The 20,483-nt window shown below is 41.4% G+C and overlaps 1 protein-coding gene and 1 long non-coding RNA gene across 6 annotated transcripts in view; both read right to left on the reverse strand.

Moving 5' to 3' along the window:
- The window catches only part of LOC144901801 (uncharacterized), a 50,201-nt gene extending 47,290 nt beyond the window's left edge, over positions 1 to 2,911 (reverse strand). The window contains exons 1-2 of the long non-coding RNA XR_013629906.1: positions 2,735 to 2,911; positions 935 to 1,365 (exon numbers count right to left, since the gene is read on the reverse strand). This is a non-coding gene — a long non-coding RNA (uncharacterized LOC144901801). The remainder of the gene's footprint in view (positions 1 to 934; positions 1,366 to 2,734) is intronic.
- Positions 2,912 to 2,913: 2 nt separating this feature from the next.
- The window catches only part of arap2 (ArfGAP with RhoGAP domain, ankyrin repeat and PH domain 2), an 85,192-nt gene continuing 67,622 nt past the window's right edge, over positions 2,914 to 20,483 (reverse strand). Inside the window, exons 24-35 of one of the 5 annotated variants that reach the window (XM_078796877.1) lie at positions 19,591 to 19,668; positions 18,207 to 18,281; positions 17,682 to 17,799; positions 13,650 to 13,778; positions 13,427 to 13,563; positions 11,767 to 11,849; positions 9,667 to 9,702; positions 9,529 to 9,592; positions 7,775 to 7,885; positions 6,328 to 6,514; positions 5,781 to 5,803; positions 2,914 to 2,967 (exon numbers count right to left, since the gene is read on the reverse strand). In XM_078796877.1, the coding sequence (XP_078653003.1) occupies positions 2,920 to 2,967; positions 5,781 to 5,803; positions 6,328 to 6,514; positions 7,775 to 7,885; positions 9,529 to 9,592; positions 9,667 to 9,702; positions 11,767 to 11,849; positions 13,427 to 13,563; positions 13,650 to 13,778; positions 17,682 to 17,799; positions 18,207 to 18,281; positions 19,591 to 19,668 (1,089 nt within the window). In that variant the 3' untranslated portion in view covers positions 2,914 to 2,919. Of the gene's footprint in view, positions 2,968 to 3,567; positions 4,314 to 5,668; positions 6,515 to 6,899; positions 6,978 to 7,774; positions 7,886 to 9,528; positions 9,593 to 9,666; positions 9,703 to 11,766; positions 11,850 to 13,426; positions 13,564 to 13,649; positions 13,779 to 17,681; positions 17,800 to 18,206; positions 18,282 to 19,590; positions 19,669 to 20,483 lie in introns of those variants that run through there. The other 4 variants (XM_078796878.1, XM_058069128.2, XM_078796881.1 and 1 more) reach the window with 4 other exon arrangements.

A 20,483-nucleotide genomic window follows, 5' to 3' on the forward strand; every position in this document is an offset into this window, starting at 1 on the left:
CCCCGAATGTTCACTGAAAATGTGAGCGTTCTCGTCAATCCTGGTGGGGGAACCATCACAAAACAACACACACAGGTGCAGTGTTTTGCAGCGCCACAGGGCTTTGTCTTTCAGCTGGTAATTAGCAGTCATTGTTGGTGTGCTAATCAGAAATCTCACTCACCAACGTGGGTCATTATCTCATCATCAGGGAGGAGGAGGGGAAAAAAAAGAGCAGGCCGGCTGGGGAAAAGATGTGTGATTTGATAGGTATTATGATGGAGCTCAAAGCCTTATCAAACAGAATGGGCAGATTGGATCTTTTTCAAACCATTTGCATATAGACGGGTCTTAATATCAATTATGAGATGGGATTGTGTGATTGTTTCATCCTGGCTAATTGCACCTTGCAGACTTAGAGGCACATTAGTCCCAAATAGCTTGGAGGCGAGGCCTGGTGCGAGCAAAACAAGTCGCAGTTCAAAAGGGTGCAAATGGAAAACAATGAGACTAAATGAACGTGCTTGTATGTCATGAAATATCATTTCATGCGTGGCAACATTTCAAGCCCATTGAGTGAAACAAAGCAGGGGTCGAGACATGTTTCTCGTACGGGAGGCGAAAAGACGTGTGGTAATTGCTATTCTTATCAAAAAGTGGAAATGGGTCATGTTATAAAAGCGAGATATCAACAAGCGACTCTGGGGAATGCTACAGCATTTTCTTTTTTTTTTAGCTTTAATGTTGACTATTTTGGCTCAGTGAACTCAACAACCTTGTTTGGTTCTTAAGTTACATATTTGGGAGTTAAGAAGGGGAAAACATACACTTTCTTTATGAGGTCATTGTCGCCTACAGTATATCAGGTTAATGCAATGCATTTTTATGACAGTATATCTCCATGGACACTACTTTACAAAGTCAAATTGGATATGCTGTAGAGTAGTCAGTGTACCTGTGACCTGTGATTGGCTGGCGACCAGTCCAGGGTGTACCCCGCGGCTCGCCTGAAGACAGTTGGGATAGGCTTCAGCACCCCCCGCGACCCTCGTGAGGAAAAAGCGGTAGAAAATGAATGAATGAATGAATGGATTCAATACCATTACCATTACTAGAGCCCTGTAGTCATGAAATAACATCCCTATAGTCAGTTACACTCGTGTTATCCTATGTTTACAACGCATTGCTGAACTCTAATACACGGGCATGGGATCACTGCAGAGACATAAGATATAGCCGCTGCTTATAGCGTATAACTAGATACTTAGCTAACTTGTTAGCCTCCAATTTATTTGTCCTAAACTTAACTCTTGGGGGAATTTCCGCTGATCCACAATCCTTACGTGAGACAGGAACACTCGTCTTTCTCTTTTCTGTGTTCTAGACCTATAAAAACAGACAAAAAGAAACAGCTTATTAATTCTCATAACGGGATACACCTATTCCGCCTCCAAAGGTAATGTTTTAAATAATCAAAATGCAAGTAATAGTGCATGTACCTGTTAATACATGATGACAGCATGGATGTCAAACCACAAAACCCTGTTACAGGAGCTTCGTAGTTGAAATAGATAGGTCCCAATGATGTGTATTGTTAGCTAGCTCATATTAACTTGTTTTCTCTGGTTTGAATGCACAGAAAATGGAAAGAAATATGTCTTTCATGTTTCACATAAGGATTGTGGAGAATGGGCAAAATCCAAAAAAGTATGCTCAGATGTCCCAGAAAATATGTCTACACTTAAAATATGTGAATTCATCTTAAATGACATAGTGCCGTTGAACACAATTCTTGATGGCTTGTAATAATATAATCTTACGTAGATTGATTTTCAAAGTTAAATTTTCAGTTCATTTCTTAATACACACAAATTCATGTTGTCAATCATCCCTGAGTTTGGCAGACACAGATCACATGGAATGGAAATTTATTTACGATCAGTGCAATTAACCAGGGGCCACCATTAGACAATTTCAAGGGCCCCTAGCAATTAGGTAATGTTCATTAAACAATCGTACACAGATCGTTTGATAAGGGAGTGATCAAACACACAGGCATTGATTTCTGCAGCTTGTGTCAAGCTGTCAAACTCAATTCATTGTTTTGAGTTTATGTTTATTCTCGTGACAATACGATACAAAGTGTGTTCCTTGTCGGTGTGTCGTCCTGTTTGACTTTCGGAAATGCAGCGCTGTGGCAGATGATATGGAGCCACAAGCCGGAACAAATATTGATCAGAAATGGACAAAGTAAAGCGTATTTGGAATGGTAAGTGTAGCTTCACAGCCATGGCAGATGGCTCGCTTGACAAGACTAGAGTTATTTGTATCTACTGTCGCTGTGAGTTGAGTTGTCACCAGAGTACGTCATCTCTCTAACGCCAGGGAGAAGAGAGAAGGTACTGTTGCATCGCAGGTTTGTTTGGTTTATTATAGTCAGTGTTACTTTGGCATTCGATTGTCCAAAGTAAGTGTTTTTTTTTAGTTACAAGCTGTCTCTTGGCTGATTCTTTGCTTTTACTGTGAGCTGAAGTTTGGATTACGAGCTGCTAGTTACTGGCAGGCATAGACGAGGACAGCTATTTGGGGGCTTGTGTTAATGTGATTAAGTGAAAGGGAGAGAGCACACACACAGCTCTCAATGAGATGCCAGTAAACCACCAAAACCTGTCTGCTATTACTTACAGTTAACTTTGAACAAAATGTGATTAATCACAATTAAATATTTGAATCAATTGCCAGCCATAGTTCTTACCTTTTATCTGAATATGAAGTGTTTGCATTCTATCCTGGTCCAGGAAAAGTTGGGGTTAGCTTTGTTGTAGTCTGGTCACCTCCTGGTAAACAATCCATCCATTTTCTATGCCGCTTATCCTCATTAGGGTCCCAGCTAGTACACCCTGGACTGGTCGCCAACCAATCGCAATTTAGAGTTGCCAATTAACCTAACATGAATGTTGTTAGGAATGTGGGACGAAACCGGAATACCTGGAGGAAACACACACACAGAACATGCAAATTCCACATTGAGATGCCCAAATGGAGATTCGAAACCGTTATCTTCTCGATCTCCTGACTGTGTGGTCAAACAAGCGAACCACTCGACCACCGTGTGTCAATAAACAAACAAACCAAAAACGCTGGCTTTTGCTATCTATGGAAGAACAGCAGTGACAAGTACCTCATAGATCACGCACCCCCCCCCCTCCCACTGCTTCAAAGTCATGGTGTAAAATAAATGTTTCTGCAACACTTTCATTGTTATGCTTCATGATTGATGGTCGAAACGTTTGCATGCAGTCAATGTGGATTAGAATTTCTCAGCTTGAATATTTAAGATTCATATTTCTCTGTTCACTTTCCTTTTCTTTGGCGTTCAGTAATCAGCAGAGTCCTCCTTGGGAGACACAATGGGGAACAAGTTAACATAAAAGAACAAAAGTGATGTTGCAGGTAACAAGTTATCTCTTGTTTTTTTACAGCATTAATGATTTATCGGAACACGAAATGTCGTAACACAAGGATTGCCTGTAACCATTTCCACAACCTTTTGAGAAGATACAGTACACTAAAATGCATTCTATAACATGAACCAAAACAAAAAAAAACAAAGCTTTTAGTTAAACATTTCCATCAGGGAGGAGTCTGGGGTTCATGTCGATTCACACCGTCTTGGAAATGACTTTTATGAAATAATAACAAACCTCTTTGATCGGCGGCTGGCGACTTTGCCAAGTCGACAAGGACGACTAAACTTAAGAGCGCAGCTCTATGAATGTTTAACAAGCAAATGTTTATTTTGCTTCCAGTGTGGCAATTCTCTGCCCAACACTGCTGATAACCTCATTTAGACCAAACAATGCGAAGATGAAGGTTAGTGTGGAGGTAGTGAAGTTGGGAGATTAAAGTGGGATAAATAAATAATGGACTCCAAATAAGGCAACAAATGATCCTAGCACGCTGATCTATATCTGCGTCCTTGGGTGCACTCCTGAATGTCTTATGTGCAGCTCCGTGGAGTCCAATATATGGAATATGAAGCTATGCATTGACGCCCAGCTGCTGTTTGGACTTTGGTAAGGGTCGACCCGACCTCACTTCTCATTCCAGCCCCTGAGTGGATTACCGAATGGAAATGGCCGCGGGGCTCGCTGGTCCTTCCCTGATCAGTTCACAGCTGCTGCTAACTCTCTGGTGATCTTGGATCGTCTTGTTTCCTCAGGGTGCTTGACCCTGAATGCGACCTGGAGAAGCTCATAAGCAGTTTTTTCCAGCAAGCTAGCTTGTCTCCTGTACACTTCACTGTACAGCTACGGCTGATCTTGCAAGAATTTCTGGAATAAAGCAAAGATAATCCTGTTTTCATTGTGAAGAGATGCACATTTCATTGATGGTGATCTGTCTCGTTTCATAGTTTCAAATGTTAAATTTGCCAATACCCAAATAACGACAAAGCCCCACAACTCTTGTAGTGTTCTGCAACAAAATGAAAAGCATTATTATTATTTTTTTTTTTTTACAATAACTAAAGGGACCTGGTGTTGCCATCAGAGAATTGATGAAAAGCGGTCCACCGCAACAATAGAGGTCATCTATCTGCAAAAAAATTGCAGGTAATACAATGTTTCTAAAATGAAAGAGTGAGGTATTGGAAGAAAAATATAACCCAAACACAGAAGTGAACTGATCTACAGACGTCTTCTCCCACATGCTTAATTGGAATGTCTGCGATTCCCTTCTTTATTAGCTCTTCAGTGGCTTGCTCCCTCTTCCAAATGGGGATGGGGGGTGAGGTTGTGGTGGGGGCGTCTTTGGGCTGATTGAGATTTTAAAGACTCAATCCCAGCTGAATTGCAGTGGCAGAGGCTTTTAATTAGATAAAGCTTGGCCGGTTTGAACATATATTTTACAGCCGTGTCGGGGCTAAAAGGCACCATGTGTCGTAAATATCAGGCGGGACATTAATAGAATCTAGATTAGAGGGTGGAATGTGTGGATCAGCGGAAAAAAAAAAAAAACAGGAAGCCAGTAAGCAGAGGGACGACTTCATGCAGTGAGCTATTTATAGAGGCTAAAATGGACGGCTCCATTAATATAAGGCGTACCCTTTCTGGAAATGTAAATCACAAGGGCCACGGCTCGATGTGCATGTTATACAGCGGCAGTATGTCAGAGTTAACAGTGCCGTGTCTCTGATTTACAGCTATTCCGTTTTAAAGCTCAAAAGATTGCTTCTTCTTTTTGTCACTGAATTAAAAAATAAGAATAATAATTCCAAGTGTGGGAATATTTTCTGAACTTTATACTTTTTTTCCCCCCATATATCCTTTTATTTTTAGTTTAAAATTTGGAGAATATGCCGTGGGCCATTAAAAATACAGCTGCGGGCAGCAAATAGCCCCAGGCTTCACTTTGGACATGCTTGTTTTAGGTCAAATCTGATGTTCAAATTTCAATCTAACAATATATACAACAAGAAAGCCCTGAGAAAGGTTGTCTTTCTGAAGATATGCAGCTTCCAGGTAGGGGAAAAAACACAATCTTACATCGACAAGATACTACAAATGTGGAGAACCACAACACAGCCTGTCTGTATGCACAGTATTTGTTTGTTTAAGCTAATTCATCCACTCCTAAACCGCTGCACACAAAAGGACGGAAAAAAAAAATCCACCCCTACTGTCACTTGGTATTATTATTCACAGAGACATGTTTTATTTTTAAAAGCTTTTAATTAAAAAAAGCGGCTCACGTTTGAGCTCGAGTCTTTGCTTTTCAAAGATTTTGTCACTGATGCTCACCTCTGACTCCCAAACAACAATATCTGTAAAAACAAGCACATAATAAATAATCATACTGTCACAGAGATCTTCTAATTGCATTAAAGAGGCTGTCAAGATGAAGGGAAACCTATGCAAATGCACCAAAGGTGGCAATTCTTTGGTTAGCAGAGCAAGCATCATGAAAACAAAATGATCAAATACATATTTCATGAAGGCGGCTCTCTATATGTGACAATTGCCAACATGTGCATTTTAAGCCTGCAGTGTACATTATTGAACAGAGGTTTCATTTATTCTTACTGAGGGATTTTATTCTACTGTTTAATTCCATACAGCAATGACATACTTTGTCACATGCAAGAGATAGACAAATAAATAGTTACACATGAGATGTATTGCCGCTGCGTAAAAATTGCATCAGCGAGTCTTGTCAGGCTCCACTTTTCTGTTCGCTGACCGCCGCATGCACTTTTCTTCCTCTCTTGTCAGTCAGCAATGTTGGCACTGCGGCCCGTCTTGTTCAGCACTGAATTAAGCTCACTCAGCAGATTCTGAGGCATCTTACCCTCGCCGCCGGGGCCGGGCCTCTTGCCAGCGCCGCTCATGCTACTTTGTCGGGAAGCGAGCAAGGCCTGCGGCTGTGACCACGGCTGGCAAAGGTCCATGATGGACCTCCTGTGTTGGCCCGGAGGGGTCACGCCCCCACCATCAGTGTTGGTCTTGAGGGCAAGAGAAATCCTCCTGTCGGTCATCTGAGGGCAAATACATCAACATTTAAACCTGCCAATTAGATTGTATTCTTTAGCTAATAATATTTTTTTAATCCAACGTGAGTGACAGTGCAAATACCGTATTACACTGAAAGAATTATAACAACACAATTTACACAAAGTACGTCATCCCTCTTCACTTTGCACTTAGAATTTTGCAGAAATTTAGAATTTCTAAATTTTAAATATGGCCTATTATTTATTGGTCAATAACACTTGCACATTTAAGCTAATGTATTCTTGGTCTAAATAACACATTTTCAAGCATTAAAATGGCTATATACGCATTAAAAGGATGCTGATGTCGTATTCTACATCAGCCAGTAATGTGTCATGTAATCTTAATGTAATGTTAAAAATTGATCACCGGAACAACAGCCTTTTATCGTAGGGTTTGATTCCCAATAGAAATCTGGACTTCCTGTTCTCGATGCAGTCTTCTCCCCTAGGGAACACATTTACAGTCACAAGTGTGACGTAAATATAGGGGTGTTATTTCATGTCTAGAGGGCTCTAATAATGTTAAAAAAATGAAGGTCATTTTGAAGGTCAAAAACAGGTTTTCTATGCTCTGACAATGAAAATATTACATTTAGAAATAAAACAAAAATAATAAGGAATCCAACTTTGCAAAATTCATTTATCACGGACGGGTCTGGAACTGTTTAACCGCTTTTACTTTACCACTGCGATAAGTGAATTTCCAGTGGCGGAGTAGGAATCAATGTTAATAAATGGAATATTTTCGTAGTTTGAACATAGAAAACCTTCTTGTGCAAGCTATGTGATCACTGCAGGGGCTGCGTCCGCTTTAAACACAGCATGCTGCTGAGCTAACTCATTAACCTCCACTGTGGTTATTCTAAACTTAAGAAACTGTTTCAAAGAGACGACCACCACTCAAAGCATAGAGCATGCTACTGAGCTAACTAGTTAGCTGTCCAATTTATCTGTTCTAAACTTAAGAAAGTGTTTCAAAAAGAGTGGGAGAAGAAGGACAAAGTAAGGAGCCAACATTTACCACTTCCACATGGAATGAGAGAAGAACAACCTTTTTTCACTCTATCATGTCGGACATGACACGGCTCATTTTCAAATTTCACAAATTTCCACCGAGTAATGTTATTTTCAGTGACAAATGTCCTGCAATGTTTATGAAATAAAAACATATATGTATAGCTTCATAGTTTCATCTTGCAAGCACAGTACAAAGAAAAGATCCAGAGAACAAGATGGCTGTACCTGCTGGCTTGAATTTTGCTGCAGGCGTGCTCTGCCTTCAGTCACAGCTCCCCCTCTGGAGGCCGTGTGAACTGCGGTGCCCCCTGGGCTGGTGCAGAGGTCTGAGCCGAACTGCCGGCACCCCGGAAATAGCGAGAAAGTCAGTGGTGAGGTGATGAAAAGGACTATTTGTCATCATGGCAGCATCCATCTATATGTTACAAATATTCTTTTCTCCATTACCGAGACCCCTTTGACCGTAAAAGCGGTTTTCTTGTCCCGGACCTGTCCTTGGATGTATCCATCCTACGCACCGCCATCAATTGCACCTTCAAAATAATGGTCCTCATTGGCGGTTGCTATGGAAACTGTCTTAGTGCAATGCTCACTGCCAGGTAAGAGGGAGGAGAAGTGCTCTACAGTCTGCAGCAGCCCGCCGCCCTTCCCACAGCTCATACGCCCTTCCCCTGAGCTGCTGCGTCGGACACCGACAATCTAGTTATTTAGCGGATTTGAGGAGGAAAATCCAAACTTTTGGGGGGGTGGTGGGAGCTCCAGATTGACTTGTTACCAAGGTGAGAGCTCCTCCAAACACTTTGAAACAGAAAAATTGGATTTCCCTTTAGATCAATCTCAACCTGCCAACGCTGGCCTTTATGCTGGCGAAGGCGCTAAAAGGCTTTTACCCAAGTAAGCACCTGTGATAAATAATACTGAGTTCCTCTAAAGGAAGTCAGGTAGGGGGCTTATACTAATGAAATGTCCGCACTGAGTCGTGAAAACTAATTTTTTGGGATGAGGATGTTCGCCTGTTCCGAGTCTCGGATGCTGTGAGTGTATCAACGTGACAATAAGCTTGTGCATTATTGACATGGCACGTGCTGTGTCAGCACTAAGCATAAACATTCGCCTTGACCTTATTCTCACACGCTGATTTATGTTATTGCAGAGTGACCTCGAAAACTTTACAACTCCCTGTTTATGCATTTCATCCCGCTAACAGCACAATGGAAATTAGGGGGAGATATGATTTATACGCTCATAACTCCAGGCCATTTTAAACAATGATTTATTCACAGCCGGTGTATTGCCCGGAATGAGACAATGTGTCTGTTAGCTTTGTGAAAGGGTGAGCGAGGGCATCCATCTTAGAGCATCTAGTTATGGTAATGCTTTTTATGTTTGGCGCATGCTTAACATGTTCCATGAAGGAACATCACATTTACTCAATTCAACATGTGTAGAAAAGGAGCAGGAAGAAGCAGATCTTATTTAATTCTACCTTTTCTCCATGTACCAGTTATTACTGTTAAACATATTCACATCTTCAAATGTTTATTTAAGCTTAGTTTGGAATTATTTCACATTTGAGGTTGGTCATATTAAACTACCCCATTTCTGTGCCACCACAGGAAATTTGTGCATTGCAAGCTTTACACTCAGCTGCAATGTCTTTTTCAAACTTTAATGAAAATTACTGTCACTGTCACCCCTACTCCTTACGAAACATGCCAACACACACTGTTTATGTGACCAAGGAATTCTCCATGATGAATAGAAGAGCTGCAGCTGGACAGAGGTGCTGGCATGGATTACGGAATGGACTGCTTGGATTGGAGATTTTAGATGCATGCTGATATAATGTAATATTTTCTGTCTGATATTGCATATCAGATCAGGACACCCCTGAATGATACCTAGTTTATTCAGTGATGAAAGAAAAGAAGGGTAAAAAGATGAAAAGAAAAAGTGTTAAAAAAAAACATACAATGTACCTTCATCCTGATGATGTCGGCCACCCAGCCCACCTGCATCTCCTTCTCCTCACAGCAAAAATGCCTACAAGATGGGAAACTTTTCAATATGGCAGCCTTTTAAATGATTTCACACATTTATGGAGGCTTACTACTCACCACTGCTGTTTCTCTGTGTAGATGGTGAAGCCCCAGCTGTTTAACAACAAAAAAGTGTATTTTTATTTATGTATCTTGTGAAGAGTAGAATTAATAAGCAGTGCAGCTCCTCCAGGCCATGTGTTTATGCATGGCGGAGCACAATATGGGTGTTGTCATGCATAAAGAACACTGGGCACCAGCCACTCGCTTGGAAATGCAACACAACATTTTGGTAGCCCTTGCCGTCCATGCTCATTCAATAAAGTGGCACCAAAATACAGCAGCCTTGGGAGACCTATAGCACAAAAAACTGGACAAAGAAAGTTGCACCGGGACAAATTCAATATAGTAGCTACCATATTGGATTAAAGATGATCCTGAATATAACAACTCCTGTGTTGCACTAACTTTGAAACACCTTTGAAACATTTGTAATATTTGCATCTCTCTAGGTCAGCGTGTGTGTGAAGGAGACAAGAAGAAAAGCTCTAAATCGCTTGTGAAGAAGTTGTTTGGCACTCGACCCTGTACAAAAGACAACCCCTCTCTTTGTTTCGAGGGAAAAAAAAGTCTTATAAAAAGTCTTGGGTCAATACAAATGCCATAAAATAGCTAGTTTGCCATACTGATATGAATACAAAACGACCCTTCATTATCAAGACCTTTTCATTCATTCATTCATTTTCTACCTCTAATCCTCACAAGGGTCGTGGGGGTGCTGGAGCCTATCCCAGCTGTCTTCGGACGAGAGGTGGAGTACACCCTGGACTGGTCGCCAGCCAATCACAGGGCACATGTAGACAAACAACCATTCACACTCACATTCATACCTATGGACAATTTGGAGTCGCCAATTAACCTAGCATGTTTTTGGAATGTGGGAGGAAACCGGAGTACCCGGAGAAAACCCACACATGCAAACTCCACAGAACTGGCCGAGAATGGAATCAAACTACCAGGTGTGTGGCCCGTGCGCTAACCATTCGTAGCCCGTTTTCAAGACCTATTTTTGAAAAATATTTCAAGAAAAAAAAAAGTTGAAATTATCATTTTTATTTAACAAATATATATGTATACTGTATATATTACCAGCAAATTCATTTTTCTTTCATCATATTTTATTAATCATTTTTATCACCTTTTCGTCAGAGCACTGATGTACAGTATAAACCTCTCGACACAAATGTATTTCATACTGTTGTCTTGGGATTTAAAGGGATAGTTGGGATTTTTTTACATTAAGTTGTATACGCAGCGACTCACCTCCCCACTTTGTGCCCTGAACTGAGTTCTGGTCAGATTTCGCTGTTGCTTGGGGACAGTTAGGTAAAGACTATTGTTGCCAAGAATGGGAACTCATCATGCCACAATTGGAGCAGTTTCGCCCTAGCCACTCTGATTTGATGGATGTTTGCTGCTGACCTCTTGGCCAGGGCACCCTTGAAAATGAAGTCTTGCAATCAATGGGTATTTGTCAGGTAAAATAAAGATTAGATGTATTGATTAAAAAATATGAATATTATTTAAATTATATTACATAGTAATACATTAATTATTTAGCTAAATCTAAATCAATCATGATTCAAATGCAATATATGAAGTGTCAGGCTCTAGTGATATTCATGTATGTGCAGTATATATATATTTATACTACATGTGTGTGTTAGAGATAAACTAACTAATGAGGTGGAGGAAAAGACTTTCCATGGCTGAAGAGGGAGCGGAGGAGGAGCAAAGCCTGGAGCAGCGCTGCAGCAGTGATCCAGCCGTGCAGTGGCGGCCCGCTCTCTCGCTCTCTCTCGCTCTCTGTCTCTCTCTCTCACACACACACACACACACACACACACACACAGAGGAAAGAGACCTCGGCCTAATGAGGTACTGGAGCACTTCTCCATCCTAACCCCCTCAACTCTCTCTTTCCTCCTCGGCTTTCCAGTCTTGCTTTCACCGCATCCCACTCAACAGTCTATCGATGACACCGCAGCTGTATCACTCTTTCCCTCCACCATCTCCATCACTTCTCCTCCTCCTCCCACAAGCATGATTCACACACAACCACTCTGGCTTTCCCAACCGTGGGAACAACATTTTGCCTATGATGTGAGTAAAAGATACCTGCTTGGAGGCTTCATCTTCTTCTTCAGGCCCAGGTAACACTTCGCAGCCTTAAGGTGGACCTCCTTCTCTGCTTTTGTGCTCTAAAAACAACAAAAAACACACAAACCTATGCATTGTTGTAGATTATGCAAAATGACTTTGTAATGTTCTAACTGTAATATTTTCCCTCCAGACAGCTCATGGCCACTTTTTGCTCCACTCAGCGGCACTCTTTTGATGTTCTGGGTAGGCTTCACTACACGTCTTAAAATACTTGTGGACCACATTTGATATCATTGAGAATGGAGAGCGAAGTACTAATCACTGTTTCCCACCACAATTAGTTGCCACATTCGGTTTCCGATGCTGTAGAAAATGCTACTTACCATTGAGAGACATCTTGAAGTACCCTCTTTTTTTGAAAAACATCAGACTGTCCAGTGTCTACTTTCGGATTGAATTCAAGATTTATTTTAAAAGCCAACATTTTAAAAAGACTTGCTAATGTCGGTGAATTAAAACGGTTCGTTTTCGCGGGAACCACGAAATCAAAATGCAGCTGAATAGGTGCAGATTCTGGAGGAATTATAAAGCTTTGTGTGCTGGTTATCATGTGTAGCTGCTGTGTAGGAGTCCACAACTCAATACAAATGGACGAAAAAGGAGCATAATAGGTATCCTTTAACTAAGGTAACATTGTAGAGACAAACAAATATTCACATTCACGTTCACACCTATAGACAATTTATAATAGTAATAACAGATTTGATTTTATAGCACTTTCCAAGGCACCCAAAGTGCTATACAATGAATTATGTGTATTATTCATTCACTTCTCTATCACACAGTTGTGGTGGTAAGCTACATCTGTAGTCATCTGCATGTGGGAGTAAAATGAAGTACCAAGAGAAAACCCACGCATGCATGGGGAGAACAGGCAAACTCCACACAGAGATGCCTTAACGGAGATACAAATCCAGATCTTCCAGATCTCCTGATTGCATGGCCAACATGCTAACCACTTGAAACAGCAGGAGGTTATTGAAATGAAATCTTTTTTTTTGGTCCACGTTGACAATTATGGATGCCCGACTAAATTCCAATAAACTTTCCTCTGAAGTACAAAAACTGACACCTCACCATCATCCCCGTTTCCCACTCCCGCTTTCAATCAGCATCATTTGCACCAAACACAAAGCATCACATCACATCAATTAAGCATTTGCATTTATGGCGTGATTTGCTTAGCATTCGGAATTCAAGAGAAACCTTTACACCCTACCCCTCCTTCGCACTCCTCAGCTCCTCCATACCAGAATGACTGCACCATCATTAATTATTAACACTTCCTCACACGCCTTTACAAATCCCATGTTTCAACTGCAGAGAAGAGAAAGCCTCCAGGGAACGCCAGCCCCGTCGGTGCTCTCTTCCCGAGCACTGTTCCTTTATGGAAGTCAGCAGGAATTGTCTTCCCTACTTAATCTGAAAAACCACAGACAGGCTATGTCACCGGGGACATGAAGCTGTAAGAATTTAGGTGGCAAGAGTCTAAAAGTTGACTCCAAAATATAAAATATCCCGGCACATTCCACCACTGTTTTTGAACTGGAAAAAGCCAATAGTGTTTACTGGTGATGTGGCGTGAAGATTAGGCAGAAATTGAAAGAGTGCTCACTTTGATATCTCTGTAAAGCAGCAGCTTTTCGGCGCGGAGTGCCACATATTTGTCCTGGAATTTGTGCCCTGACAGCAATTTGGTGCAGCCATCGTTGAACTTGAGATAGTCGCTTCTTACCAGCTGCTTCTGGTCCACTTTGAGGAGAAAAAAATGACCACAACAAAGACATATGAAAACACAATAGGTGACGGATATATTTAGAGTGAGTGCTGTGTTCTACCTTTTTCTTCAGTGCCTCTTGTGGCCTCTGGGAACTTCTTTAAAACAAGAAAAGCAGAACTGGGGCAATCCAATGTGCTCCACTCCAACACCTGCTCCAGAATCTTCTCGCTGTGGTGCAATGGGCGCTCTGTCCAAGAGGATAAGAAGGTAAGATATAGTCATGGGAAAAAATGAGGACGTGTTTGTCTCCTCCTGAACAGCTGCACAAAACAGGTTACAGTTTTGTCAAAACTTGCACAACTAATGTTTTGCCTGTGCTATTATTTTTCAGACAAATGCACCACATGGTGGTAGTTATTACAGGAAAACAGCATTTTGCCGATCATCCACAATCCGTATGTGAAACATAAACACATATTTTTTTCCCTTTTCTGTGATTTGTAACGAGAAATTAGCTAGCTAACATTGCACGTCATTGTGAGGTACATGTTGTGATAATGCATTAACAAGTAAATTGATAATAACATGTAATACTTATAGTATCTTGCCGTATTTTGATGATTTAAAACAGGGGTCTCAAACTCAATTTACTTGGGGGCCACCGGAGCTAGGTTCTGGGTGAAGCCGGGCCGCATCAGGTTTTCAAAAAAACCCCAAAACGCATTTATTAAAAACTGGAAAAAAAAAATCAATAAAAAAAACTATCTTCAATGCTTTTGCTTCTGCTATACCCTACACTTTTTCAGTACTTTGGTTCCGGTTTTCCACACCAAAATATCTGATAAAACATTCCACTGTTCTCAAATATCTTAATTTTTATTTTTCTGTACACAAAATAAGATAATAAATAAATAAATAAACAAATTAAGAATAAAGAAAATAAATCAATCAATCAGTAATAAATAAGTAAAATAATAATAAAACAGCAAATAAGAAAAACGTAAGAAATAATACTGTACATTTGAATCTGAAAAAAATAATTTCTCTACCAACTGTTATTTAACCTTTAACATGAACATTCATGAAACTTAATAATTTGACCCAATTAGCAAGTTAGCATCATACTCAGTTCCATCTGGGAGCAGCGTTGTAACTTTAACAACATGTTTGATGAGATGCTTTATCTTGAAGTGTATTTTCCGTTTTATTCCAAATCATTTCCTGCATTTATTTGTACCCAGCGTCATAAGCCTTTAGCTTCATTGCTAATCCAAAGCAAAACAGGGCGGGGTAACGGGGTAGGGTAACAGTATGGGCGGGGCAAAATCATGTCAATTGTGTCCAGTGTGCACACAGCTTTAAGCTGTCATTTCAACATTAAACTTTGGTATCAAGGTGGGGGTCTCAAACTAGCGTCTCGCGGGCTGCATTTGGCCCGTGGGCCGCGAGTTTGAGACCCCTGATTTAAAACATTACCGGTACTTATTTTCTCGGCGCATTGATTTAGCCAAGGAGCTTACGCTACTTCCGTCAACAACAGTAGCATACATAGACGACACTTACAATGTCCGCTCTCATTGGGATGGCTGTGTCTTCCAGCACAAGACTTGCTCCAGTTCTCATGTAAAAAATGCTGACAGCAAACGAGCATCTTGTTGAGTCATTGTAGTGAAATTGAGAGCTAGGTATCCACTCTTCCATCTGTTCAGTCTGTGACTGTGATTGACACCAAGACTAGCGGCTAGCGAGATGTCATGTTACTCTGCCAGATAAATATACTTCTTTGTGTTAGCTGCTAAAATAACAATGTCGCTGTGGTCTGGTTAATATACAAGTCAGTTATGTAAATGGAACACTGTTGGTGTTATTTAGTCAAATTTTAGTCAGATCGGTTGAAAAACATGGCCCCCGTCTTTGCAACACCCTCCATTCATGCATTTTCTTCCATTTATCCGAGTCTGTGTCACGGCGGCCCCGACTACCTCGTCCAGTCCCACTAGGGGGACACAAATGCGTTCCCAGGTCAGTTGTGAGACACAATTCCTTCAGTGTGTCCCAGGTCTGCTCCAGCGTCTCCTCACAACCAGGCATGCCTGGAACACCTCACTAGGAAGACATCTAGGAGGCATGCAGACTAAATGCCACAGCCGTCTCAACTGGCTCCTCTCAATGTGAAAGAGCAGTAGCTCTATTCTGAGCTTTTCCCAGATGACCGAGCGCCTCACCCTATCGTTTTGGGTGAGTCCAGCCACTCTACGGAGGAAACTGATTTTGTCGGTCACTACCCAAAGCTCATGACCATAGGTGAGGGTAAAAGTGTAGATCAACCGGCAAATCAAGAGCTTTGCAGCTCAGCCGCTCACATTACTACTACACTCCACCGATGCGCTTGTCGATTTCAAGCTGCAGAACTCCCCTCACTCGCAAAAAAAAAGGATCCAATGTTACTTGAACTCCTCGACCTTGGGTAAAACCTCACTCTCAACCCAGAGAGTGAAATCCAACCTTTTCCAGCTGACAACCATGGCCTCAGATTTGGAGGTGCTGAGTCTCATCCTAGAAGCTTCACATTCGGCCCCAGTAAATGCTGAAGGTCAGCCTGATGACCACATCAGCACCACATCATCTGCAAATAGCAGAAATGACATCCCAAACTGTACACCCTCAACGACCTGGCTGTGTTAGAAATTCCATAAAAATAATAAAGAGAATCAGTGACAAAGGGCAACGTTGGTGAAGGCCAACCTTCACCGTGAACAAGCTTAACTTACTGCTGATCATTGTCCAATGATTATAAATCTTTGAAGATACGTGTTTTATATGTATGCTAAGATGTTTTCCAAAGCATTACAACCACAACCCAAAGGGGGCGCCACATATGTCATTTACAGTGCATTACCTACAAAGAGCCTCACTCATTCTATTGAACTGCACAACAAAATGATGCTTATTTTCATGAACAGGGAAGCTATCTTGAGTGGATCAAGATACGATTATAAAAACACACTCATGTGCAAAATAGACCTATTATCCTTCCCTAATTGGTGAACAGGGTGCATGTTATCAGCTGCAAGAACGCGCCTAATTTGTGCAGCACAGATTCTGCTCTGATGCTTCCATGGCTACAGTTATTCATAACCCGAGGAGGTAAAAAGAGCCACAATGGCATCACTTATTCATAAACCCAGCTTTATCGTCTTCTGAATCTCTGCAGACTGTGGAATTCGTTTCCCAACAAATATTAACCGCCCCCCCCTCACCCTCATTTCCGCCCATTGTCTATAACAGTTTATTTGCAGTCTTCCTCCAAAACGCCTAATTAGTGTTGCCATTTAGTTTTTAGAAACTGTCAGAATCTTATTCACAACCAGCCTCCTTCCATGTTTTATGTGAGTAGGGCAACTAACATATGGGACTGTCACTAAACTTGATGGCCAAGCTCAACTTTGCCTCTAGTGGCGGCATGGAGAGAGGCGCCACTACATGCATCACAATGCAACTAGAGGAAGTAGGTCAACTCCCGTGCAGGAGGCAAATGATGACATATGACGTGGGAATTCATTGGTGTGCATATCATTAAAGCTCAGCTCGTTATTGCATTGACATTGTGAGATTAATCTTCTCATCATGCTAAGGTGGTACTGATTGACTTACTGCTTCACTCAAGAAGTGAGAAGGCTAGAAAAGCCTTGTTGAAAGGCAACATTTTTGTCCATTTATAAACACGTCCACTGTTCCCTCAATATCCAAATTGTCCAAAATGTCTTGAGAATATGGGGAATTAAGATTCAAGAGGGGGGTACAATGTCTAGTCATAGCCTGTCCTCGTTCATTAATTGATTAATGGTCATCAGACTGAACTCTCAGTCAAATCATGAGTCACTGACGTCAAAAGTCCAAGTCCAGTTGCAGGTCTTTGTTTATATTGTCATGTCGGGCTCCACAGAGTGTGGGGTTTGGGCCGTACCAACATACGTATATACATTGTAACTCTGCACTTGCCCAACATCACAGGTGAAGGACACAAACATTAGCATAATCATCAGAAATCAAATTTTAACAGCAACATCATGCTCGCAGAGTTTAAGATGTGTTGCAAAGTGGTGGGCGTCTACAAAAGACAACAGAGACAAATGTGGGTGATCAGTACCTAACTCTCCATTTTCGATGACTTCAAATGTTGTCCACAAGTCACTGGCATTCAAGGTGAGGTTCCTCATACTCAGCGCAGCCTCTGCCAGCTCTGCAGATCGCATGCTGGGCGACACCTGCCACCAATAACAAAAACAACGTAAACCTGATTAGAGAAGTGTCACTTTGAATGTTTCATAGTGATACTTGCTTTGAAGAGCCATTGAATATTTGACTATGCCATTTGTGGCCAGGCATGAAGGCAGTCTTCTTGCCTCATCGTGATAAGCACAACCTGTGCACTGCCGCTAAGCATCACTTTGTCGGCTTCTGCCAAGAGTCCACAAGCAGAAACAGTGCTACAAAATACAATTACTCGCCCAATTAAATCAGTCGTTCCTTTGATTAACTCGATTCTGATTCATGTTCAGTGGCAGTAATCCCATCAGGTTAAACCACACCTTAAACAGCGCCTTGGCCTGATTCTATCAACTTCCACCACCTCTCACTCAGTCACACACTCACTGCACATACATGTACACACCTTGATTAAACAACAGTTCTCTGGCTCTCGCTTCTCAAGGTACACCTCAAAGATCAAGTCCCCTGCTGGCGAGAACTGCAGACAGAGGGGAACGGCGATATCAGCTCATTTCCAAAAACAAAGCAGTCGCTTTAATTAGCTTTTTGGTCTAAACTTCTTCCTCGGTGTGGGGTGAATCTAAACTGAGAGAGGGAAAACAAGAAAGGGAATAGGCTGGAGGATTTGCAGGCAAGCAAAGGTCAGCTTTGAGGCTCCGGGAGAACAAAGCCCGGTATTGTTAATAGAGTGCTTGCTAAATAAAGAGCATGAAAAATAGATATAACTTTGCAGAGAAAAACGCTTTATAAACAATAGAGTCTGAACTCGAGGACTGTTAGGATTTAGTTAGTACTACAATACTCACAGCCCTCCTTTCAAAAGAAACACAGGAGGGAGTTACGGAACTTCCCCAACTTTCTTGTTCTTTCTTCTAACCAGGGTACAATGGGGTTGTGTCACAGTCAATCCCTTGTTGTTTTCCTGCTTTATTCCAGTTCATATTCCAGACAGAAGTTATAACCTTCATTTTGAATGATCGAGCCTCGAGTCTTTTTCTTGTGCTGTTTGGTCATATGTTTTTAAATATGCTGAGCAGTTATGTCATCTTTAAGTCGCATAACTAAAACTAGACTGAAGTTTGAGTGACATTAGATTAAACTTCAAGTGTTGGCTAGAGCAAGGTTTGGGATTTTGCAAGAATTTTAACTTTTAAGTCACGCAAAAGGTCGTGATGATTCACAAAAACTCAGTTAATTGCTTTTTCTTTGGCTTTTATGGTGACAGCAGCCATAACAAGGGCTGTTTAGAGTGTTTTTTTTTCAATACTATGTGCCCCAAAGCTGGACGGGACACAAAAAAAGCATTGTCAAAAGCATTGTAAGCTTATTTTTACACTTGTAGAACAGGCATGTCAAAGAATGTCAAAATATTCCCAAAATCGCCTGTACAGAGAACCTGGAACTGATTCTTTTTATTTCTTTTGAAAAATAAACTGTTTCCGAATGCTAATATCCGTCCAGTTGTAAGATTTTGCAATCTGCAATTTCATAATTTTTCTCTCTGCAGTTATCTACACCAAATGTTTCTCCCCGGTGGAGGCATCCAGGCATGAAGTCACTGCCAAAAAGGTTAAGAGGAAAAAAAACCTTAATCCATGCGCTCCTGCGTCGCAAACCCCGCCCCCCCTCCACCCCACCAGTGCCGACCCCGCTGCCTCATTTCCAGGAAACGTGTTCCAATGAAGCCCCTGATTCCAGAGATGCCTGTATGCAGGGAAATCAATAGACGACAGACAAACAAAACAAGAACACCCGTGGGTGATTTCCATTTGCTCGGATTGACTTACTGCGGTGTCCTTTTTGTCGTTCCAGCGGGTGATAAAGCTATTCTCCCGCTCCATCTGCTGCACCTGGTCTTCATTGACCTGTTGGAGGCACACAAGTCGGGAATCAATTGCTACAAACTTTGAGGGGACTGATGAAAAGAGCTCTGAAAAAGGAGTTATAGTAATTGTTACTTAAGTTGGTAAAGACAATCCTTTAGCCACACTCTTATCATTGTTCACTTGGGGTGTAGCGGTACCACATGATCACGGTTTGGTACGTAAGTTGGGTTCAAGGTCAAGGTTATTTTGGCCATGGTAAGGGAATAAAATGCAAACCACAAAACTGCTTTGTCTTTGTGGAATCAATCAACGGCATCAATTATTTTTTTAAATGAAACATAAAAAGTGCAACCCTGTGGTACACCTCATCTGTAATTAGAGCACATAATATTGTACTAATAAGTAACAGCTAATGCAAGGACTGTTTAAGGACACACACATATCTTTTTAAAGACGCCATCATCTTACTACTACATGTGTCGTTACCCTTGTCGGAAAATATATTTTATGCATGAAAACTACCACTGATCAGACTGCAAATAAAGTTGTACATTGAGTAATATGATAAAATGGAACTTCAAAAAAGACAAGTAATATGCTGCCCCCTCATGAGATGGAGTCTCCAAATGGTACCTTCAAGGTAACCCATGAGTTTTTCACAACTTTTATCATTCATTCATTTTCTACTGCTTATCGTCAGGAGGGTCGCAGGGGTGCTGGAGCCTATCCCAGCTGGTTTTGGAATGTAGGAGAAAACCCACGCATGCACGGGGAGAACATGCAAACTCCACACAGAGATGGCCGAGGGTGGAATCGAACTCGGGTCTCCTAGTGCTAACCACTTGGTTTACACA

This window comes from Doryrhamphus excisus, linkage group LG2 (genome assembly GCF_037039965.1).
Source record: "Doryrhamphus excisus strain RoL-2023G ecotype Guam linkage group LG2, RoL_Dexc_Guam_v1.1, whole genome shotgun sequence".
In the NCBI taxonomy this organism is placed as follows: Eukaryota; Metazoa; Chordata; class Actinopteri; order Syngnathiformes; family Syngnathidae; genus Doryrhamphus; species Doryrhamphus excisus.